General features: G+C 42.4%; 1 protein-coding gene across 1 annotated transcript in view; it reads left to right on the top strand.

Moving 5' to 3' along the window:
- fat4 (FAT atypical cadherin 4) overlaps positions 1-25,304 on the top strand; it is a 106,648-nt gene that overhangs the window by 51,823 nt on the left and 29,521 nt on the right. The window contains 5 exon segments of the mRNA XM_061787143.1: positions 4,007-4,138; positions 9,815-10,076; positions 10,932-11,282; positions 15,022-15,944; positions 17,227-17,401. Coding sequence (XP_061643127.1) covers positions 4,007-4,138; positions 9,815-10,076; positions 10,932-11,282; positions 15,022-15,944; positions 17,227-17,401 — 1,843 coding nt within the window.

The raw sequence follows: 25,304 nt of genomic DNA, 5'->3' as shown, positions 1-25,304 counted from the left end.
TTAATGGCATTTACGACATTTAAAAATTTTAAGGTCTTTAAACACACTTTTAAAACAATACAGACACATTTAAACGTATAAAATATTTACTGTGACCAAGAGCAATGAACAACACAAAAATATTATACATTCTAAAAAAGTAGAGTAACAACTGCAACGACATTTGCCCCCAAACAAAATTGTGATATAGAGCGACGGCAAAGTGTGAACCACAATATAGCGGGGGTTACTTATTAATGTAAGCAGGAAAGACACATTTAATTGACTTTAAATCTCAATGCTAGACAAAATTGTGTTAATGAACCACGCCCCAAGGGCTAACAATTTTTTTTGGGGGGGGGGGGGGGGCGGTGAAGTCACACAAAACTTGTGATACTTGAGTTCTGTGAACATTAAATGAATGAACAATGGGTGTTCAGAAAAGATGTAACGTTAGCAGACGAAATAAGTAAGCTGAATTTTCCATCCATCCATTTCCTTGACCGCTTCTCCTCACTAGGGTCACGGGTGTGCCGGAGCCTATCCCAGCTATCTTCGGGCGGGAGGCAGGGTACACCCTGAACCGGTCGCCAGCCAATTGCAGGGCACACAAAACAAACAACCATTTGCACTCACAATCACACCTACGGGCAATTTAATCTCCAATCAACCTAACATGCATGTTTTTGGGATGTGGGAGGAAACCCACCATGCACTCCACTCAGGCGAGGCCTCTCTGTTGAGATGTGTCACTTCACCATTCTTCCTCGACACAAGTTCAATTTAGCAAGGACTTTGAGGCATCTTAGGGTGTTTCAGAAAGAGCACAAAAAATAAAAAAAAATAAAAAATAAAAAAATTCAGTTAATACATTCCACAGGGAAATAAAAGTGGATTTCTTTTTGTGAATTCAACTCAACTCAATTTTATTTAAAAAACACTTATTTACGACATCGTAAAGCAAAAATGCTGCAAATACTGCAAATAAAAATCAAGCAGTTGAACGAAAACGATTGAGCATAAAAAAAATAGACATAAAATAAGGGCTCAAATTCCGTGCTGTGTTGAACGCCAAGGAACAAAAATTGGTTTTAAAGTGGGTTTGAAAAACAGACAGCAAAGGGAAATGTAGTGAACCGCGAATATGTGGGTCATCGCAGTACTTTTGACAGGTAATAATGTTACTGCCTGTCCACTTAATACAGGATTTATGGTGGCCAGAGTTCTTTTTCCAATTTTTCCTATGGGGAAAAAGTGCTTAACAATTTGAACAAATTGCAAAAACTGCATTTCATTTACCATTCCTTTGTGTGCGAGATGCCCACTTTATCACCTTTTGGGAAATGCATAAGACATAATGGAGAGTGTAAGGGAACCGCTTGACCCGTGAATCATTCATACTAACGCATCAATAATACAAGTCTGCAATTTGAAACAGGGGTTGCATGAAACACAATCATTAAGCCTGTAAACTAATGGCTTTTACCTGCCCTAATACTACGCTACTCTACGAGCTACAATACACCTCCTTACGCTTGGCCTTTCTTTTTATCTCACAAATCAACAAATGTTCCCCCGAGAGTGCTTTGAAATATTCCCCCCCTCACCGGCGTGGGTAATGCAAACTGCCCAAAAAAAAAACAATTTTTTTTAAATGTAGCTGTAATTATTTCCCAAAACAGTGCTTCTAACCTAATTAGTTGAGTCCTCACGAGTGGGCCGTGCATTATTTACACATCAAGGGGACACACACACGCACGCACATACACTGACACACCGAGTGGGAAATAAATATTCATTGTTTGTTGACTTATCCCCCGTTCCCTCAGCTCGAGTTGAGTGGAGAGTCGCTGTCATAGTGGCGCGTTTGCCCGACTTCTGGGCCAAGAGGCCTCTCATTCTTCTGCAATTATTACGACACTGCGGAGCCAAGAGTCTGTGTAATAAGTGGACAGCAGCCTCGGCGAGACACGGGCGGGGTTGACATTTCGCCAGTCAATCGGAGGGCAAACAAACGTTCACAATCACATTCATGTCGTCGTCAATGAACCTGAATAAATAGGATGTGGAAGGAGGCCAGAGTACATATAAACTCCACAAATGAAGGCTGAAGCCGGGATTCGAACCCAGACCCTCAGAACTGTGTGGCTGACCTGCTAGGACACTATGCTGCCCAAAATGAGGAATACTGGATACTTTGAGAATGAATTTTCGTTTTGCCGTAGTTTTGACTTTGCGTGTAATCTTTACTGCTCTTTCCCAAAAGGCAGATTGGGACAGCTGTTCAGAATGGATCACTTGCTATTGCTATTGTTGTTGCGTGAGTGTGTCAAAGAATGCAGAATGAAGTGTAGCATTCCTGGCCACAAATCATATACAACCACGTCCTTGAGACTCTTTGTGTCTTCGCCGCATTCAGCAGGAAACGCTTGACAAAAAACAAAGCCATTGTTGTTGACATCGGATGACCTCTCGATCCCCCCCATTTCCCATTTGTATTCCGACTCAAACATAGTTTTGCCTGTTTGTATTTTTTTTGGTGGTAGGGGGTTAGTCATGAAATAAGAATCCCTAATCATAATCATTCTCCGTATTCGTCGAGGCAAATAAACTGGGAACGCCAAGAAAAAATGTCGGTTACGATTCAAAAGCGTGTTTACTGACTTTAAAATGCATATTGGGGTTAGTGTGCGAGGCGGCGGGGGGAATCGGAGTTTGAGTTGCGGAAATGTAATACGGCCACAAACATCTGAAACCATAAACGTCTCACTCACGCCGTCTCTGAGGGTTTTTTTAAGACATTAGCTTAGCTTGTGTAGGAACTCGTCCTTGCACAACTATCGGCTGTGTTTAGGAACAAATGATATGCACGTACACACAGTACAATAAGCCTTTATCAGTCCCGAAATGGGGAAATTGAAGTTTTGCAACAGCAAAGTGAATAGTAGTCGCACAAAAGAATAATAACATCATAGAATACAAAAAAAAAGACCTAATTATCTATGTACATATCTGCAACATCAGGCAATAACACTGAGCAGAAGTTATTGTGGTAAATTGTATAAAAATCAATACAAATGAGAGAAAATGAACAGCAGCAAGAATAGTCAGCAGCATTTTATGTTGCCAAAAAATATACTACTGGGTGTCTTGAGAACTATACTGCACATGAACAACAATATCTATCCAGATTACTATATTATGTTTACTATATATGCAGATGTGAATGTGAACAGCAGCAACAGTCAGCAGCATTTTATGGAGCAAAAAAGTACACGATCAGTAGTGCATTGGCCACGATACATGATTAACTATGTAAAAAATAATTCCATGTGACGCATGCAAAATATGCAGACGTGAACAGCAGCAAGAATTGTCAGCAGCGTTGTAGGTGATGAAAGTGTGGAAAGGGACAGCCATCTAATTCTATTTGGTGGGGAATGCAATGTATGGTTTACCAAAGCGTTGTCTTGCATCAAATGAGGCACATTGCATCATTTCCATAAACAATGAGCAAACGGTTCATTAAATTTCGATTAGCGTAACAAATCTCTGCACATGGCTCAAAGTTTATCCACAGGGGGGGGGGGGGGGGGTGTGGGGTCTGCAGTCTCCCGTGATGTGTGTTTATTTTGGTTTCTCAGACACCGGAGTGAAGCAGCTCTTTACTTTGGTAGTAGCGTAATGCATGTTTTCTATGCAGCCCCGTGGGGTGCAGGAGGTCGTGCTGAAACCCACATCGTGGTTCGCAAAGTTCCACTTTGAGACAGGTCGACTAGTGTTTTGCACCAGGAATAGTATGCGCGATAATATCGCTTACAGAGGCAGAAAACGTCGCGATTCATGTGGTATCGGGAGTCGATTTTCTGTAGCGGAAGGAAACATAGCAATGTTCACAAATGATCCAGAGCTACGGCTTTATTTTCGGTAGCCGCATAACAGTGTGCAATGCGTTTACTCCTATCTACATCAGGTCCATTTTAGCTTGGCTTTAACTGCAACCTTGGTGGTCCTTCCCCCGCCACAGGTGGAGATCACACTGCAGGACGTCAACGACAATCCGCCTGTTTTCCCCAACGACATCCTGGATGTAACCATCGAAGAGAACGTGGGGGACGGCTTCAGGATAATGCAGCTAACAGCCACGGATGCAGACGAGGTAACGGCTCCCCAAGTTTCTGTTAGGCCTCGCAGTGTTTTTGCACCTGTTTAGCACACCACTGCGCCCAGATTTGGATTCGGAACAGAGTCTGAATTTTTGTCTCATACTGTAGCAACGGCAATACACTGGATGCTACTGGGTTTTTGGAACCAAATTGAGTTCCGATGAAATTCTATAATTTTCCAACAAGCTTTGATAGCTACATATTTGGCTATCGTGAAAGGGGACAGATCAGGGAAAAAGTGACTTTTTAATTGCCTGTATACAAATAGTTGGCTCTCTGGAGTGCCAACTATTTGTATACAGATACTAGTAAAGCCACTAGAACCCTGGTCGCTGGGTTAAATTGCTTCCGTTCGGACTGTGGCTAATTTAGCTTTTGCATACCATCAGACGAGCTAACACAGGCGTGATTTTATGAAGGGGTATTAGAGTATAGGGGGACTGAATATTTTTGCCCACCACATTTTTTTCAGATTTGTATGGATAAAAAACCCCACCAAACTCCAGTCGTATACATGTACGTCTGTGGTTGTAATAAACATTTTCTCACGTTACAACCTCATATGTGAAATTGAATTTTCTCAAACTTTTGCCTGCTCCAAGGTAAGTAATGCACACGTATTATTTGTAAAATAATGCTATGCACTTGTTAGCTCGCTAACCAAAATCCCGACGTAAGAGCTACCAGATTTGTGTCACTTGAACCATGCGGCGCAAATCCAGCCTTCGTGTATCGACATGAGTGGCTTCTTCACACCTAAGCGATCCACTCGTGTCGTGCCACTCTCGCAAAACAAAGCGGGATTACCGGTCGCGACAGACGCTAGCTCGGCAGGGCTAAAATTAGCCCATGACCTTTGTTACGCCTGACCGAGGCAGATTACCAACTCTCGTTTGCTCAAGCATACCAACACATTGACCCACTCGCGCATAATCCCCTAAAACACAGCACCGACATCTGCACTTGGAAATTGTTCTGATGTCTCGCACGTTTTTTCTTTTTTTTTAACGTTATCTGAGAGGTCCCGCAGGAATGTGTCCCGCCCTACCGCTAATCCCCCCTGCATTACGTCACTTGTGTGCCCGAAAAAGAAAAAAAGAAGAAACCCCCCCCCCCACAATATTATTTAAAATGTGTGTTCCTTATAGGATTTTTAAACATTTAAAGGCCAATTTAAAATCAGCCGTACTAAAAAAAAAATAAAATAAATGAAACTACTGTTTTGAACTCATAACAAGGAAACTTCAAAGTAGATAGTTTTAGTGTGAGACCAAAATTAAAAAAAAAAAAAAAAAACACCATTGTGGGCCTTTTTTTTTTACATTTAAAGGTACATTTCAACAATTGTCAGAATATAGTAGTTATCTGTTAAAATCGCTGCATAGTTAATATCTAACCTCTGTGCGCTAAAGACACTATTATTGTCAACAAACTTATTTTCTGGAGCCTCGATGTTGAGTAAGCAGCTTTAACAACTAAATGTTTTTCTGTATTTTTCTCAGGCAGCAGAACCTCCCCAGGTGCCCTCAGAGCTAAAATATTTCATTCAGAATTTAATCGCTAAACTAGCCATTTATCAAAATCTCTCTATAGTTAAGTCAATCACGAGTAGCCTGATTAAAATAACAATTTTAACAGCAATTTCAAACCCATTAACAGTGTCAGATATTTTTTTATAACTTGAGCCTGACAGTAAAGTAATTCCTCAACCTTCGTTAATAAACACATTTTCTGGAGCCTCAAATTTCTAAAACCAAGATGTTTTTCTCAAGCTGCCGTGCCTCCCGAGAAGAGAAGTCATTGGTTTTGGATTACATCACCGGTCTCCCCTTTAAGTGAGGGACTGGTTTTCCGTCATTAGCTGCTTAGTCACAATATGAACATTAAATCCAGCGGGTCATTGATATCACAAAGACCCGAAGTGGTCTCGACTTTAAATGACGAGGCCGTACAACTTTGATCGCAGCTGTTGGCCTCGCCCCCGCGTCATGTGAGGAAAGTCATAAAGTCGCACTTATGGGCATTTTTTTTCGGGGGAGACTACATACCGTTGTAAATTTTAGAGCCCGTGGCATGTTCGAGGGCAGGGGCGAATGCTGGATTTTAGGGACATCATTTGGGCTTTAATCTCGAAAGGCATATGGAATTGGAATTATGCTCACTTTTTCCTTATGAGGATTTAAGGGGATGGTAGTCTGAGCTGTGGCCCACGAGCTATTTTTTGTCATTTGTTAAAAAAAAACAAACAAAAAAAACCCATTTACCAAGCGCTGAATTGAAAATGAAAGCCTACACACTGTATACTGGAGATGTTTTGTAAAAAGGTTGCTAAGAAGTGAAAGTTGCTGTATACACCAGCCAAGTTCTTTGCCCACATCCTTGCGCAGGAAACCTAAGTTGCACTGACACTGGGAACAGATCGGAAGATTCCCCTTTGAGGCCAAGCTGTTGACCAGCTGACAAGCTGCATGCAGACATCACAACCCAGACCTAACGGTGTAGTAAAATTCTGTCTGGCTGGGCTTGTTTTCACCCCAAAAAGGTTGAATTTAAATCAGTGTTTAAGCCCTTGGACCATTACAGGTTAAAGCTCTTTTGAAAACCTTTGTCACCTCATTTGACTGACACTTTTTATTCGATTTCTTAACTCCCGTGGAAAATTTCACATGTGCATTTTTAATGAGGACAAATTACAACAGCAGGTGCTCCAGGACGGGTTGCTGCCACGGTGCGTCAAAATGAACATCACCGACTGGGAGCTTATGAAGCCTTCTTGTAGCTGACGCGAAGGCATTAAAAAGCCAACAGCTGGTTTGTCCATTGATACTTTTCAAGGCTTCTCTCGACTGCCTGCCCAAGGAAGTGTGCCACAACTATTACGCAAATGCCAGGAGTTGGTCAATGCAGATGAGCAGTAGGGAGCTTCGGTTAAGGAAATTAAACATTTCCGATGAAGAAAAGTGCACTGAAAGTCCGAATGTTGTGTGTGCTTGATTACACTCGATAAAACCAGTTAATATCTTTACATTCTGTACTATATTCTATACTATTCTGGACTTTAAAATATACTGTTACTTTTCTTTATAAAAAAAAAAAAAAACGTTAAAAAAATGATAGATACTTATTGTATAACCCTGTAAGAAAATGTTCATGTTATTTCGAAGTTGCAGTATGTCAAGGAGGGAGACCGTGGTTATGCCAGCCCACACTGCCAGGCTTGCACAGGACGCTAACACTGCCCCTGACTTGCAGTATGGGGCCGCCTTTTGCCATAAGATGGCACCAAATCCCAGGCTAATAGCAAAGTAGTAATGGTGTCAAGGAAATATGTTGAATCGATTCATCTCGACTGTTGGGGAGGAGCTAAGTTTAGCCTGGGTTGTTAGCAGAAGGTACAGAGTCTGCCGCATGCACACGTACAGGTGCACTTCTAGTGCATTAAAAAATAATAATAATAATAATGATCTGTAAGCCGTTTCTTTTCAAGGTTAATGTCGTAAGATGAGTTTGAAATGATATTAAGGTGTTTTGGGGTCATAGTATGTGGTATATTTATGGTTAATATAGGGAATTCTAAATATTTTTACAGGGAGCTTTAATTGCTTTCGGTGGTTGGGGGTTTAGTGTACTGTCTCCTTCCTCCCAGTTTTCCTGAATGCATCGTTCCCTTTGCCCTCTCTGGCGCGTCAACATCGCCGCCATCTTGGCTGAATTACGCAAGGCCTGGAAACCAATTCAAGACAAGGCTACGGCTACCTCTTTTTTCCTGGATCGCCACCCCGTCAAATAGAAACAGGTGACGGGTGTCAGCACGTAGTTTTTCAAACGTCTTCGTTGCCGAGTTTTTCCTGAAGCCTTCGGTCTGCTAAATGAGTTTCCTTCTGCGCGTCCTGGAAGCCTGCTGTTTAATTGGTTAACCCCTCACTCCCTCGCCTCCCCTTCCCAATGATGTGTCTATCGAGGGCTGTAAAGTAGGCTTGAGTCAAGGTCAAGAATAAGAGCGCTGTTAGTGTGTAAGATCTTAATCACATACTTTGCTAAAAAGATTACTGAGAAGAATTGATGATATTTTTTTTCCAGGTCATTTTTGCAAAACGTCGTGGCCCGCCTGCCGTGAAAATTAATTGGCAAACCAATGAGCTTTAGTTTCCGGACTGAAGCCCAGGTGGCTGATGGGATTGCCAGAGTGAGAGTCACTGATTGATGACAGCGGGGGTTTTAGATGAGTACAGCCTCGCGCCGGCTGCCTTCTTACTTTTTGGTTTTACTGCACCTAGACCTCTGAAGGAGTCTCTGCTAATGCAATGAGACAAGGTCAAGCATTCAATAAAAATTCAAGATAAGAACTTGTCGTGAATTGTGACCGACTGCAGTAACTTGCAAGACTGGCTGGCATGTTTGAACTCGTCAGCCTAGTTTGACTTTAAGGGTTTATTGTTACGACAAAGGGCGGCAAGATGAAGTCTCCACTTACTTGGACGCTCTGTTTTCTTGCCGCTCTCAGTCGGTTAAAATTGGTTTCCTTATTGTAGCCACCAGAACTTGTGCTAAACTTTCAAAACACTTGCTTCCCCCTTCTCTTGCTCTCCTACACTAACACCCACTAGTACACATACCAATAGAACAGCATAGCTACAATACATTCAGAGGCCACATACTTGTGTGAATACCATTGTCATCAGGCAACAGCTTGTAAATATGTTAATACACTTATTTCAACATAAGCCTTCCCATTGTGCGGGCAGGATCAAAAAGCACCCCACAAACCTCCCCAGACACAACTGAAAGAGACTTCTCGCTTGGCTTTTAAGCAGTGTAACCAGAGCCCTCGCCTCATCCGCTGAATGACAGCCGCTTTTTGATGTCGCTTTTTTATTTAACGCATAAAAAAAACTCAAGGGGAGACAGTCGTCTGATCTCCTATTGTCGCCGGCACAAACCTGAACATCAGGCTTCTGTCATCGCGCTCTTTCACGCATTCAGGGCCTCCTCTCCGGTTCCAAAGCCTCGCGCCATGACTGCAATAGTGGCTGGCACGTGCTGTGCTGCTTGTACTAGTAAAGCTATTAGCTGCTTTATACCAGGAACTCAGCGAACCTTCAAACATAGAAAGTCCTTCCTGAAAGGATGGATTTTGCTGCGGTTTAAATATTACAAAGCGGCGTACAAGAAGTTCGCTCAAATCTCTATCATAGCCTATCCATGACTCTACGGGTACACAAGTCAACAGTCGCACTTTGACCTAGAGCTGCCCCACGTTAACATGAGTACCAAAGTCATCAGATTTCCTGCAAGATAGAGAGACACGTTGATCACCAATCAATCAATCATTTTATTAGTTGTCACGTTTTACCTCTCTGTGGCCGTAGAAGTCACACTTGAGACCAAGTTCAACAAAGTCCAATGCTGTAAAGGCCAAGATTAAAAACTTGTTTCATTAAGTTCTTCCTCCTGATTCAGAAAGATGCACTGACCTAACCTAACTAACTAACCTCAACAGTTTTTGTTCTATGTACACTCTGCGACTGGCAACCAATTTGTGGTGCAATCTGCCTTACGCCTAGTCAACTAGGATACCCTCCAGGTTCCTGACAACTCTGAACTGAATAAGAAATAGAAAATTTACAATAACTGTGAACTCATCACTTGTTATTTCTCTCTACCTCAAGGGCCCAAACGCTCTGGTGACATACACCATCATCAGCGGTGCCGATGACAGTTTCCGGATCGACCCCGAGTCCGGCGACCTGATCGCCACCAAGAAGCTTGACCGGGAACGCCGCTCCAGTTACTCCCTGCTGGTACGAGCCGACGACGGGAAGCAGTCGTCCGACATGAGGCTCAACATCACCGTCGAGGACGTCAACGACCACACGCCCAAGTTCTCGCGGCCTACGTACTCGTTCGACATCCCCGAAGATACGTCACCAGGTAGGGACTTTTTCTGGTGTCTCATACTTGGGGCGGTAAAGTGTTTGACTCTGAACCCAAATGTTGCCATTTCAATTGTCAGACCAAGTATAATTGCGCAAGATACTGAACCCACAGTTGCCCCTTATCCTGCCTCATCAATAGATGAATGGTAGAGTGGTCGTCTACCAACTGAAGGTTGCAGGTTTGATACTTAGTACTCGTGACCAAGTATCGTAGATAAAGATACTTGATGGTAGAACACAAGTGAAAGCCATAGCAGCACAGAGGACTAGTGGTTAGCACATCTGCCTAGTAGTTCTGAGGTCAGTGGTTGGAATCTCAGCTACTGGAGTTTTTATGACTCACATGCTTGCATGGTTTTTTTTCTGGTACTTGAGCTTCCTCCCACCTCCCACAAACACGCATGTTAGGTTCATTGACGACTCCTCATAGTGGACGTTGGTTTGTCTATATGTGCCCTGCGATTGACTGCTGACCAGTCCAGGGTGTACTCAAACTCTTGCGCCAAAGTCAGGCTCCAGCTCACCCGCTATCCTATGAAGACAAGCTGTACAGAAAATGAATGATATACAGTCAGTGAAAGTGATTTTCCATGATCATAGTATTGAAAAGCCAGCCTAGTATTGTACTATTATAAATGGTAAATTGTATTTATCAATGTCACAAATGACGGGGAGTCTTTCAAGGTGTTTGAGTTAAAAAAATGTCCATTTCTTTTTGAGCCTCGAGTGAGTCATCGATAGTCATAGAGAACCTTGCAGAGATAACCTCCCGCTGGCTTTTCATTTAATCGCATTGACAGTGAAAAGCGAATCCTCAAAGGATTTTTTTGTGTCACCGAATGTCTCGCAGGCTCCATTGTGGCGGCGATCCTGGCCAGCGACTCTGACTCAGGGGTGAACGGCGAGGTCACATATTCACTCGAGGACGACGATGACGATGAGACGTTCCTGCTGAACCCGGTCACCGGTGTTTTCAACGTGACACGGCCGCTGGACTACGAGAATCAGCATTACTACATCCTGACAGCCAAAGCGTTGGATGGCGGGGGGCAGGCCAGCACCGTTCGGGTGTATTTCAATGTCCTGGACGTGAACGACAACGCGCCCATGTTTAACACCACCGCGTACAGCACATCGGTTTTGGAAAGCCTGCCGCCTGGATCCAGCATTGTTACTGTCAGTGCCAGTGATGCAGATGATGGTATGTACATGGACAAGAATTAACACACATACATTAAACATACAAGACATACTGACACAGCACATCCCTAATTTACGTACATACAGTATTAAACACTTACAGCTACTGAATAGTAACACACTCTCTCTACACAACATTAGGTATGTGTCCTGCTACTTGATGATATAGTCATGATCATAGTATTTCATAGCGAGAGGTGATTTTTTTTTGTTGTTTTATATATATATATATATATATATATATATATATACACTGTATATATATATCTCCATCCATCTATTTTCCGTATTGGAATGTGTGATTAGTATTTTGGTATGGGCCAAATAGCCTTCCCTGCCTTCCACAAGCTCTTTATCTGGCCTATTCGAAGTTGACCTGCGGTTTAGACCATGTGTCTTCGGGAGGGATGACGGGATCCAGGAATCTCGATGTTTGCGGTATTTAAAAAAAAAAAAAAAAAAAGCATACTTGGTGCCCAAACAAACACCGCAGGACATCCAGCCATTCTTTGGTAATGGCAGACATGTGATATTCTTAACAAATGTTCCAATGGGAAATTGAAAGTATGACTGATATGACAAATATTAATGTGTCCAAATCTGATCAACAACTAAGCTCATATTGTAAACTTTGTCTTGCCGAACTAATAACCATCAACCCTCCCACTATAGTCATCTTCTGGCTGTATACAACCTCATATTCCATCTCATGCATGCATCATATATCATGGCAGTCTAACCTCAAGTCACGCATCAAATAACTTCTAAAATACAACGTGCTCACCATGTGATTAAGAGTGAGATCAGGTAGTAGCTTTTGCCAAGCCCGCTGTAATTACCGCTACATGCGAGCCTTTTAATGCACTGGTTGTGACCTAAATTCCCAGGGAATACGCCGTCCAGTCCTCCTCCCAGCCTCCTCGCCGCAATCTCATAAACGTATAGCTGCCCGTTCCCACTGTCCAAATAAAACACCGCCATTGTTAGCACTTCCTAAGCCCTGCCCTTTGACACGGCCCCCCTTTGTCTGTGGACAGCGTGGCCTGAACTCAGATGGAAGTGCCACTCATGCCTTTGATGAGGGATTAGTTGTGTACTGTAAATACGCTCTCCCCGAGTGTGGGAAGGTGCAGATGCTTTCCATGCTCAATTTAAGATCATTTCAATCCCTCCAGTTCTACAAAAGCTCTCTGATGTCAAGTTTCGATCGGGGCTTCTCAAACATTTTGGATTCTTGGACTCATTACGGGGCAAATTTTTTCCAAGGACCCCCTCGTAAACCAAAGGGCAATTAAAATTGATTGCCATGTGTAAATTCCATAAAAAAGAGCCTATTTCTTCTAAATTGTAAAGTTACGATAACAAATTTTATTTTTCTTTGAGAAGCAAGTTGTAATCTTAATGAAAATAAAGTTGTAGATTTTCAGAAAAAAAGTAATGTTTACAAGGACAAAGACGAAGTTTGTCGTGATATAGCGTATATCTTTCTAAGATTAAGGCGTAAAATTATGATATTAAATATAACAGAAGAGAAAGTCCTATTATAACACGTGAATTTCAAAAATATATTATTCACATAGTATTGTGTCTTTATTCTCTTGTATACAACTATTTAAAAAAATATTTTGTTCTTGAAAAAATTAGGACTTTACGCAAATACTTTTTTTTTTCTAAAAAAAACATCTTCATGGGAGCAGGGATGTCAGACTTACGTAATGATACGTCACAATCAAATCAGTTTTTAATTGGCTCAGAACCAAAATAGGGTAAGTTTGTTTCATTGGCACGCCGGTTCTCATATATACAGTAGGTATGCACTTCAAAAACAAAACAAAAAAGATACAAGATAATAATTTATTGTAAATTATTTTACGACCCCCGAATCAATTTGGTCAAGCATTGTGCGGGCGAATAACTAATGTTTCTATTGTGAAAACTGCATTCAGAAGCACTTTGACATGTTTGTCTTTCGATAGTGGCCTGCCGTGCGCCCAAGATTGCATCTTCCACTTTTCAGAGACAAGAGCGGCGGGTTCATACAACAATTTGTGGAAATGGATTCCAGATAATCCATTTAAGCAGGTTTAGCATATCTAAGAATGTCATCTGAAACAATGGACGCCGGGGAAAATGTTCAATCTTCCACAATCGTGAACAATGTATTTATCGAGCTCATTTGTAATTCAAGGTCTTCTTGCTCCTGCGTTGGTTTCCTCCAATTTAAATCTCGTGACCAGGTTTAGTTGATTCTCCAAATTTAGGCCTTGGAGCTACGTACAAACTCAATTAAACATAACAGGCAGAAAGCATTTAAGACCAGATGTTACATGTCCATCCAAGTCAGGTATTCTTTGGTAGCATATCTGTTACACTGGACCATTATGTACTGTACTGTAGGTCGTATGTGGTTACAGTTCAACAGGTGGTTTTACAGTCAGAACTTATATATTTTCCTGTAGTGTAGTATTACCTAGCTTGGCTCATTAAGAAACAGTTGAATGACAAAGCATTGACCTAAGAGTCGTAGGTCTTTGGAACCGTTGTCGAAAAAGTGAATTTTTTGTTTGCAAACAGGAAAAAACAGCATGTCAAAAACAACCTTGTCTCACGTCTGCAGACTGAAAACAATCAGTGGTTTCCTGGTCTTCGCTATTTTTTCAGGACGCAGACATTCACTTCCCTTCCAAGCTTCGCAAGCTATTTTTTGTCATGTATGCTCTTTGTGTGAGATTTGGAAGTTGCCATGTCAACATAATTTACTAGAAAATGACCCAAGAATGTTTGCATGTATATTATGGGGCTTTTTATGAGACTTTAACTTTTATTAGAGTTTTAACTTTCAGCGCTAGGGTGTTGTAACTAGCGAGCGGCTGCGACTTAGCCCGGAGTCTGAAGAAAAAAAGTGAGCCCCAATAAAGACAGTGAAAGCATCATCTGTATTTTCACTCGCGAAGGCAGCACTTCATCACCAATAGTGACCATCACCAACGACATAGTCTTTTCAGACAGCATAGTCCGGTCATCATTAGAAAGTGGCGGATCTTGGCCCAGCCAAGCTGCCAAGTCATGGGCAAGTCAAGGGCAAGTAAAATAACGATGATAATCATTGTAATGTGTTCAATTGATTTCTACAATGATTCAGAGAGTTTAATGCTCGCTGTTCACATATTAGGATTGGAATATATCTGACATCCACCACACATGTCGGTTGAACTCAGAATCTGTCTGCCTGTGCCCTGATGAAATGAACCAAAATTGCGTTAGACCAGCGGTCCAGCGTGCACAGAAAGTTAGACATGGTCCAAGTTCAGACCAGCTTTCTGCCACCAAATTGTCACTGTGCTGGGCGCATGTCAAAGGACACACCCTCGTTGGGCCGAAGCGGCCAGCTTGTTGCAGACCGGTGTGCCAAATTGGCAAACACGGGCAGCGAGCCTTGCGTTTGCATGAAAATTAGGTTACGCCCCTTTTTGCGCTCCTCTGCAGATGCGCCGTCTACGAAAATAGAGCTCATAGAGTCGGACAAGAGTTCATTTCATCTGTAAAATCTGTACTGTATCTGCACTATCTTCACAGAATCCCTTCTAAGGCTAGTGGGTAAAAAGTGTACATACTTGCACAACATTGGACAGCAATGATCGATATTTTTAATTACCTTACCATACAGTATATGATACATTGCCATACATTTTTTGTCCCGCCTAATCTTCTAATTGGTCGACCCATGACGTGTCTTACAGGTCCCAATGCAGAGCTCCTCTACAAAATCGCATCAGGCGATCCACAGGACCACTTTGTCATAACCAAAGAGGGGGTCCTGCAAACCAGGAAGGCCTTGGACCGGGAGTCGCAGTCCTTCTACAACCTGGTGATCACGGTCAACGACCTGGCTCCGTTTCCGATGACACGCTTCACCAGCACCGCCCAGGTGTCAGTCATCCTCTTAGATGTCAACGACTGCCCGCCGACGTTTACCTCACAAATGATGACGTACATCCAGGAGAACACACCAGTAGATACGGCAGTGTTCACCGCCCAGGCTACGGATGCTGACAGTGGGCCCAACAGCTACGTCGAATATTCTCTCAAGGGACCCTTTAGTAACAAGTTCAGAATTGATACCATAGACGGGGATGTCCGGTTGATTGGAGAACTGGACCGAGAGGAGCTCGCCAACTACACTCTGACAGTTGTCGCCACCGATAAAGGCGAGCCGCCGCTGTCCTCCAGCATGGATGTGACCATGGTGGTTCTGGACGTCAATGACAACACGCCAAGCTTCTCCCAAAATATCTATGACATTGAGATTGAGGAGAACACATTGACTGGGACAGACATCATCCAGGTGTTTGCCACTGACGCAGATGAAGGCACCAACGGGCAAATTCGCTTCTCTATCTCAGGGGGAAATACCAATGGAGATTTCAGAATGGATTTGGTTACAGGGATGCTCTCGGTGGCCAAGCAGCTGGACCGCGAAGTCCAGTCGTCTTACTCGCTGGTTGTCCAAGCGTCTGACCGTGGAAGCAGTCCCAGGGTTGACCGCGCGACGGTCAACATCGTGTTGCTTGACATCAATGACTGCTCGCCTGTGTTTGAGCTCTCTCCTTACACAGTCAATGTTCAGGAGAACTTTGAGGAGCTACCGAGAAACATCCTGCAGGTGACTTATTTAGTTCTTTTGTCAAGTGGTTGACTTATTTAAGATGTTCGAACATCAATAACATTCACAAACAGGTTGTCTGAGTGAGTAGATTGCTGTATTTCTGAATGACAGTCCTGAGACCTCAAATGAGATAATGCCCTAAACTGATTTCTTGTAACAAACTCAATAAGTGCAGGTATGTAAGCGGTGTCGCTTCCACTGACATGGTGGTGTTTCTTCTAACCACGTCATGAGAAAAAAAATGACTAAACCGATGATTTAATGATGGAAGACTGCAATTTGTCCTGCACAATTTGGGCTCCGCGGGATTCCACCAAAATATGCGGCTTGGCTTGAATGCACCACAGAAGTCATTACATTCATGACCACCATGGTGATTTAAATGAGCCGTATATAAAAATGGAGGAGAACGACTAATTTCCAGAGTCCATTCCCTCTCGACTCAGTTGGGAATCAGCAAGTATGTTTTTTTCCCCCTTTTTGCTGATTCCCATAGAAAATCGACAAATGGGCAAATGGAATCAGTAATGAACTTCCTGCCCTCAACAATTACCTTCATAGTACCACTGTGATGAAATTAACCTTTTTGGCGGTTGTTGCTCACAGCTAACTCTATCACGTCAGTGTGATGACTGCAGATTCCCAATAAGTACAGTAGGTAGTGGTTAGCATTTCTGCCTCAAAGTCAAGAGGTCCTGGGTTTGAAACTCGGCTCAGGCTTCTCTCTGTGCTTGTGTGGGTTTTCCCTGGGTACGCCTACATTTCAAAAACATGCATGTTAGGTTGACTGAAGACTCAAAATTGTCGGTGTGAATGGCTGTTTGGACTTTACACGACCTCTCACCTCAAGTCAGATGGAATAGACTGAAAATCACCCTTTTCTTTTCCTTTACGGGTGAGACTCAGACTCAACCCTATTGAGGACTAGCGGTATAGAAAATAGCTTGATGGCTGGACAATTCACTAACACTCTCTCACGCTGCTTTTATGATGGAGCGCTTTTGAAAACACCATCTATGACTCGTATGTCATATACTCTTTTATACTGTTATAGATCTCTGTTGTTGTTGTTGTTTTTATGCCCTCAGACCTAGTGCTGTCCAACCCTAGCTCAATATCCACCACAATTACAAATAACCACAGTGCGAATACAATCTCCCTATGCCCCGCGAAGAGTGGGGGGCCACTCAATATCAAACTTCTCTTTTGCACAGAAAAACTGTTCTGGTATACAAAGGCATACAGATATGGAAGTTACAGCTTTCCCCATTTGTTTCAGGTTGTCGCCAAGGACGACGACGAAGGCGCCCACGGTCAGCTCAGCTACATGCTCAGCGGCGGCAACGACGAAGGCGCCTTCAGCTTGTCATCCAGCGGTCAACTGAGTCTGACTCAGACTCTGGACCGCGAGGCTCAAGGGAAATATGTCCTGCTGATCACAGCCACCGACTCGGGTAAGGCAGAATTCTGAGGTTCTTAGCTACGAGGCCTGGCGTAAAGGGTGATTTTCTTTCACGAGATGGTATTTCAGTTCCAGAATAGAGTACTCATTTCTGCAACTGCACCACATTTTTATTTACTTTTTTTTTTAAATGTATTTTTTTCCACCTGACTGGGTTTATCTGGTTTGCTGTCCCTAAATGGTTGCTGTTGGAGTTTAATAACATATTTCCAGCTCACCCAAGAAAAAACAAACTGGGAAATATAATACTTATAATAAACTTTTGTGCAGTCAACAAATATTTTGATTTCATGGTGTGCGCAGTTCTTGTTTTGTGTGGCCCGATAAGCTAAACATTGGGGAGTTTTTAGCTTGCAAACTCGTGGGTGTTTTTTACGATCTGGTCCCTTGAAATCCATTGAGTGGCTTTGACTGAATAGCATCTCGGGTTTATTTGGATACGGCGGTAGGGCTTGTTTTATTCAGATAAAAGCTTAAGTTGTTATTGCTCGGAGGGCAGTTAATGTGCAGTTAAATGAGTACATGTGTTGCCTTGTTGCACCCAAATCACACGGTGTCCCGGCTAAGTATATGTTTACCCACCCCCAGCCACTCCAGCATAGTTGTGATGATCTATGGGTGGTTCTGTATCATTCCTGGACATACGCTGTATTTTGGACTATGCAGAGGCTGCCTGGGACAGTTGAATGAGTTTGGCTTATGAACAAAGTCTTTGCTAAGGCTGTTGATGGACAGTTGCTGGGGTCTAAATTTGAACGACCTTGCTACGACACCATAAATTGGAAAGGACAAAAGATAAACTTTTATTTTTGCTCTTTGAAAAGGCTGTTTTTAATCATGTCTTTCTGTTAGTGAAACCCATTTTATCACATTCCTTCTCTCCGTACGATGCTTCAAATTGGTGACAACCCATAAATAGAAGATATCGTGAAGGGAAATGGAAAAAACCTGGGGCACGACTGCCGCTATCATAAAACCCTTATTAACAGTTCAAGCAATGTTTTTAATTCACATTTTATTAACAGCCACATAAGAGTAACAACTTGTTATTAATAAGACGTAAAAACAATAAACCAGTGCTGCTATCTTTAAAGGAGACATTATGCATTTTTTTTTTTCCACTTTTCAATTTTTTTTCACATTTTACAACATTCCGAAGGTGTCTTTCGTTGCCATGATGACCAGGGGCGGAGCCAGTGCGCTGAGCAGCAAAAATATTTCCAGCTTCCTTATCGGTAACTTGTATATGCCAGTTATCAGAAGCTCTGCTTTCCTTCTGGCTTTGACATGTGATTGCGTCTTGTGTTGTCCGGCAGTCGGACTACAACCGTCGCTTGAAAATGACGGTTCTTCCGCCAACCCGGCTTTCAAGTCATGGGCCGAAAAGGGAGCCGTATTATTGTAAATTAGCCACACTCGTACATCACTTTCCGGCAAAATACAGACCTGTCTACTTTAACTTGATGCTGAACTCACAGTCCGCTTACTTCACATATGTTCATCTCCTGTTGAGGTTGGTCCTTCTTTTGGAATATGTTTTGTATTTAAAAAAAAAAAAAAAAAAAAATGCTCAAGAAAAAAACTAAACACTAATTGATGCTTTGCAGAACTGATGTGTCTTGGCCAAATTTCAGATTGTATGACATCTGAGACATGACACGAGACATCTGATAATCAATTGACCCAACTCAGTTTATCGAGCATCAATGGATTGGTTCTGCATGTGGGTATAGCTTTTTCTTTGGCTTTTTGGGGACGTTGTAGAAAGTGACAGAAAACCAATACAGAAAGTCCTGGACAAAGCTACATTCTGACAAGGCAGCAGTGCAAGGGCTGCTGCCCAGTCCAATGCGATTTATACTTTTGTCTATCCATAATTAATATTGTTTCTGCACCTTTTTATCAATTTTTCTCATGATACACAGACTTACATGGAAGTCTGTGCCCCCACGGGTTCTTCATGTTATATTTAGGCGTTCACTCGCTAGAAAATTGTGTTTAGAAGTTTGTGCCACATGGACAGAGCTGCCCGACGAGTGAACATACTAATTTAGTGCTGGACGGCTTTTTTGTACTGTTCACATGGATTCCATATATAGAGCCCTTGACAGCGCTTCCAAAATATTTTGACAAGACATTTTCAGTACAATGTTGGTGAGAGGCAGAGAGAGAAAGAGAGAGAGAGAGAAAGGATTTGGGTTAGAATATCAAAATATCAAAAAAACCCATAATCAAGAGCCCAGTCTAAATTATCCAGCAATGTTTTCTCACATTTTTGAGGCCTGGGGCCCCGAGACGACGGAGGGAAATGCTTCTCCCAGGCACGATTTGACGCAACGGGCTGAAAAGGTGCACGCTGCAGACGTGTCTTCGCGTCTCATTCACAACCGCATTTGACATTGCAAAGGCCGCCGTTATCTTCCCCTCAGTGGTACCAGAGAAAGACAAACGAGCGTGTCAGACAACATATCAGCGCCTACGACTACGACTGGATGGAAATTTCAGTCCCAAGTTGTGCTATAACCTCTCCTGAAATATGTTTCTGCTTTTTTTTTTTCTGTGTCCCTTCAAGTCGTCGTGGTACTATTCCATCTTCTGATTTAAACCTCTGTGGCCCAGGGCCTTCAGAATCATTGCTGGCCAATGTAACTTCAAATATATTTGCAATGGGAATGTTTCTTTCACTGATCAAATTTTGATATTCAACCTCACAGGGCCGGTGCACTGGCTCTCGATGACGTTAGCATTTTTCCCCGGAATCACGGGGAAAAACAGGCTGCGGCCTGTTGTGAAGTTTAACATCTGACGTCCACTTTTCCCACAATTGAGTTGTCCCATTGCGGGATGCCACAATCGGCCCATCGTTGTGTGAAATCACGCACGTTTGCTGCAATACAACAATTTTGCAGGATCTCTGCGTAAAATAACCAAATATCATCATTGAGCAAGTGAAACGTGGCCCTCACTCAGTCTCTTTTAAAGGGAGTCCTTCTCCAACCGTTTGGGTCCGCGGACCTTTTTAAGTGAAAGAACATCATTTGTTGCTATTAATTTGAGGACCCCAAGCTATGGCTTGCGGAATCCCGAGTATCACGTTTTGAACCTCTAGTGTAGAGAGATCACAAGCGGAGCATTTGCCCTTCTTTGTTTAAGGCACAGGTTTCAAACTCAAGGGCCGGGGGCCAGATCCGGCCCGCCACGTCTTTTTTTTGTGGCCCGCTAAAGAAAATCATGTGGGTGCCTACTTCATTTTTCTTGCTAAAATCTGTTCCCAAATTGCAAATGCTCTTCACTTTTAATAACACGTTGCAAGCATTTGTAAATGTAAATCATATGATTTGGTGATTTACATTTACATTTATGGTTTCAGTCAGAACGGCCCTCTGAGGAAAATCATAACTACAATGAGGCCCGCAACGAAAATGAGTTTGACATCCCTAGTTTAAGGGAAAAGCTGTTTGCCACATTCCTAAGTGAACGACTACATTTTATTGCCCAGATCTGGCATCAACTGAGGACAAAATGCAAAAATACTGGAAAATTAATGATATACCTGAATCCTACTGCTACAAAAATAACATTACTGTACACATAAACTACACGGACTCGGTTAAAGCCATAAAAAGGTTTGGAAATGAGTTAAATGATGTTGTTTTCTGAGCTCCTTGAGAGAATTTTTGTCAGTCTGTGTGTGGTGGTGAGAACGTCCTCTGGACACACTAACATGCCCTGACCACATTCGGGCACATTTATTAAAGAGAAGCTCGAGTAAATCTTTAAACCCATGGCCATTATGGTGGATATGGTCACGCAGAAAGCTCATGTTTTTATATTCTCAGTCTTTGTTTACGTGCATTGCGTTTTCTTTAAGCTGTGGCTGAAATATTCGGACCTCTCTCTGGGGCGACCAAAGATGTGTTAAACAAAAACAGAGTGACCAGTTTTAGGACTTTCCTTGATCTTTCTTGTTCAATCAATTTTCTTCCGAGAAACAAGTCAATGTCTTACGTCCGTGATAAATGAGAACAAGGAAATACGACCACAAACTCATTAGCTAACCAACCAACCTTACAATGGCATAAATTGTCTCTTCGTCCATTATTAAGCTAAATAATTATTGTATTTGTCAATAACATCTCAATTGCGGACACCACTAATTACAGCTTCCAAAAACCACTCAAACCCATCCAACAATTTAAAATGCATTCTAATCATCATGAAAGCATGTCTTTTCTTTTAATGTCATTTTCTTTCTGTCACAATTACTCTACTTTCTTTTGCTAGCCGCCATGCTAGCAAAGAAGCTAACTAGTGCACATGGACACGTTTGCAAGTCATTCCTAATCAGATATATGTGGTTACTCCTCGATACGTGTTCTGTTGTTATGGAAACAGCTTTGGGCAGTGTACGAAAAAGGTTTTAAAAGGTGGTTTGTGTGTGTCAACCTTGGCTGGGTGCACCTTTTATGATGTTTTCTCTCCCGGCAGGCACGTCACGTTCTTGCTATGCTAATTTCATCACAGCTAGTACTTTTGATAGCTAGCCAAAAGTTACAAGACGCGTTTATTTGTATGGTAATGGGTATTTTGAACAGTTTAGCTACAGCGTATGTGATCTTGTGGTGCTACTGTGCTTTGAAATGCTAAAAAGGGACTGACTAAATGATCAGTATTTCTACTTCCCAGATATTCTACAACACCGTGAATAACAGCGCCTTTGTCATAACACAAAAGTAAAATCACTTCATTAAATTTTACCACAAGCCTTAAAATCTTGGGATTTTGATACTCTTTCCTTGCTAGCATCCAAACCACTAAATCTCCACAGCATCTGGAGAAGTTCAGGCAAAAGCAATCACTCAATCAATTAAATACCAAGTCTAATTTAATTTGATTGATGTTGCCTATTAGAAATATTATCTCTCAACGTTTGCAGATATGTGTTTTTTTTTTCTTTGCTGAGCTTGTGAGAAAGCTTGTGTTTACTCTGTTTGTGGTGTTTGGCAGTGGGGACATCTCAGCCTGAACCCAGCTGAGGCCATTCACCGAGGGTTGCTGTGGACGGGGTCACATTAAAAGAAGCTTTGTCGCAAGGCAACAGGTTCTCAGAAGCGGAAAAATGTCAATTTAGCCTCGTCTGCGGCCAATGTTCTCTCGAGTCATTTTATTTACGCCGGCCCTTAAGAGCACAATCGGGCCGCAGTCCATAAAGCGTAATTAACCGTTTAGCCTTAAACGTCAACCCCCAGATGGGCCATCTTGTAAAATTTACACGAGCATCCATCTCCCCTGAGTCAGCCTTTTAATGAATCCGGTTGTTTGAACATCTCAGCCTTCCTGTTTGCATCTTGGCTCAACTTTTTTTTCCTCGCGGAAAACATCAGTCGGTCGCATATTGAAGGGACAGATTATCTCTTGTACCAGCAGAGACACCCAAACCTCCTTATTAGCGCAGCTTAGGCTGGCCAAGTCAGGGCAACTCGCAGCCTTTCCCAGGAGTTGGTAGCCTCCGTTTCTTCCGAATCAACACTCTGCATCCCTCTGCGTGGCCCCCCCCGGCACCGTGTGCTGTCATAGCAGCTGCAGCCATCAGAAAACAGATCGCTTAATCGCCATTAACACGTGTATTTGTACCCCCTCCTGTTCGCAAAGTATGGCAATTGCACCTTCTTGGTGGTTAATGTGATTTGTCCAGTGGAAATGTACACTAATAAGGTGCTTAGATCCTGCCATATGTTTACGCGAGACAATGCTTTGTGAGCTGAGAGGCTTATACGGGGGGGGGGGGGAAACCTGTCTGTGGGTAGAAGGAAGTAACAGATGGTCACATGGTCTCATTTAGTCTCATAGCCCCGAAAGATTATTTTAGACACAGAGTGCTTCTTGGAGTTGCTCTGGGTTTCTCCATATGAGGCTGCTCAGATATGGTTCCGCAATTAGCGGACCACAAGAAGTTAAACAAACAACCGAAATGGTTCTGGATTATTTTTGAAATATCCAGCAGAATTTGGAGTTTTGGATGTCTTTGCCCCTGAACATAATGAAAAAAAAAAATAAATATATATATATATATATATGCGTTTTCTTATCGACAAAGGTTTTGGGAATGGATTGGAAATGTGTCTGAATGGAAAGCAATTGGTTGATGAAGACAAATTTTACCTTAAATCCAAAACATCCCAACTAAAGAATCATTTTGGATTAGGGTAAAAATGTTGTCAAGTTTATTTGTATAAGCCTTAAAGAGGAAGTAAACCCACAATTTTATTTGCAAGTGTATGTTGTATGTGCCACCACTAATCAAAACACGGTATTCTGGTTAATATTGCGTTCGTAGATTAAGAATTAAACATAAGTCATCAATCTCAAGGGGCTGCCATTTTTGGCAATATCCCCCACTTAACTACCCTCACGAACATTGCATACGTCACCAAATCAAACGTAGAAAACAAGTTAGCAGACTCCCTGTGTATGCTGCGGGTTGATGACATGAACAACATCAGGTCATCCAGGTCATGAATCATTTAACTGCAAGACGAGGACCACTGAGCGTCTACACAGGCACATTTTCGTGACTTGTTTTTCCTGAAGTTACAAAGAGCGGAATGATTTATTTGCATATATCAAATTCAAATAGTTTTCTCATTAACGCATGCTCTACTTTGTCCTCATCTTTTGTAATACCTGTTGCATTTACGACTGAGATACCACAGGCAAACCTACTTATGGAAACGTGTACGAATCGAAGGCAACTGGACATCTTTTTAGTGACTGATGACCTTTCACCCTTGACTCTCACAAATAGAACTGCAGAAGCCTTATGGATTAAAGGAGGAAATGTCTGCAACAACTAAGAAGTCCAGTTGTTTTCCATTCAAACTTGGGTTGTCTGATGAACAAAAGTGTGACAGGTCATGGCGGTTTGCTTTCCTAGATGACCCCCAGATTAACCCCGCCAAAATAAGATCATGCTTATGGACCAACAGAGGTGAGCTAGTGTATTGATTGCCTTATCGCTTGTCCGATCTATAAATCTATAAATTAGACCAAGGATGACGGGAATGCAAACATTTTCAGTTTGTCATGAATTTCTGAGCATACTGTTTATAATCCTCTGATGTTTTGTCTGGGATTGTTTTATACAGAGATTCGATTCAAACGTCATTTGATACGCTGATGCTGGTGTCACTAGTTAGTGAGGCTCCAAGGAACGAGGGGAGGAGGCAACGGATGGTTGGATCGAACTGAAAAAGGCGGGTTTTGCAACATGAGCAAATGTTGGATCCCTGTTTCCAGACATGATTCCAAACTCTTCTGTTTGTTGTTAGGCGCTCAAAACCACAACTTTTCATTTTCAAACAGCGAGCCTAGAGTGTAATTTCAAGACCACCACAGTAATAACAAATTTAACCCGAACCATGCTCTTTCCTTCAACCTATATCCGCCGTCTTGTGCCTAAACTGAACTGTTGACATACCCCAAAGGCGTCAATCATTGCATCCTATCACAAAGATGCTTCGAATTCACGTAATTGGTGATTTAAAAAATGACGATACAACCAGGTTTATGTTTGGAATCCAGCTGACTTGTGTGGGAATGTGATTCCTCTTGGTGACAGGCTTGAATTAGCGCACTGAGGCCACATTAAAGTGTCGATTTAACATAACCACTGCACAAAGAAGAAGAACAAAGGGCTCGGAGGGTGCTGGGAATTGCAGCGGAAAAATAGTTTTGTAACCACCGAGACAGCTGGCATTCCTGCTGCAAAATTTCCAAAAGCCCTCTTTCCGTGACAAAAAAAAAAATGATGTCATTTGCTCGATGCCGGACTCGGGCCGGCGAGCTGGCACCTGCCTGGGCTGCAGTCTTAACGATCAATGACCCTGGCAGTCTTC

This window comes from Phyllopteryx taeniolatus, chromosome 10, assembly GCF_024500385.1.
Source record: "Phyllopteryx taeniolatus isolate TA_2022b chromosome 10, UOR_Ptae_1.2, whole genome shotgun sequence".
NCBI classification, from domain to species: domain Eukaryota; kingdom Metazoa; phylum Chordata; class Actinopteri; order Syngnathiformes; family Syngnathidae; genus Phyllopteryx; species Phyllopteryx taeniolatus.
Note: the sequence above shows the minus strand (reverse complement) of the source record. Positions and strands in the feature narration are given on the sequence as shown.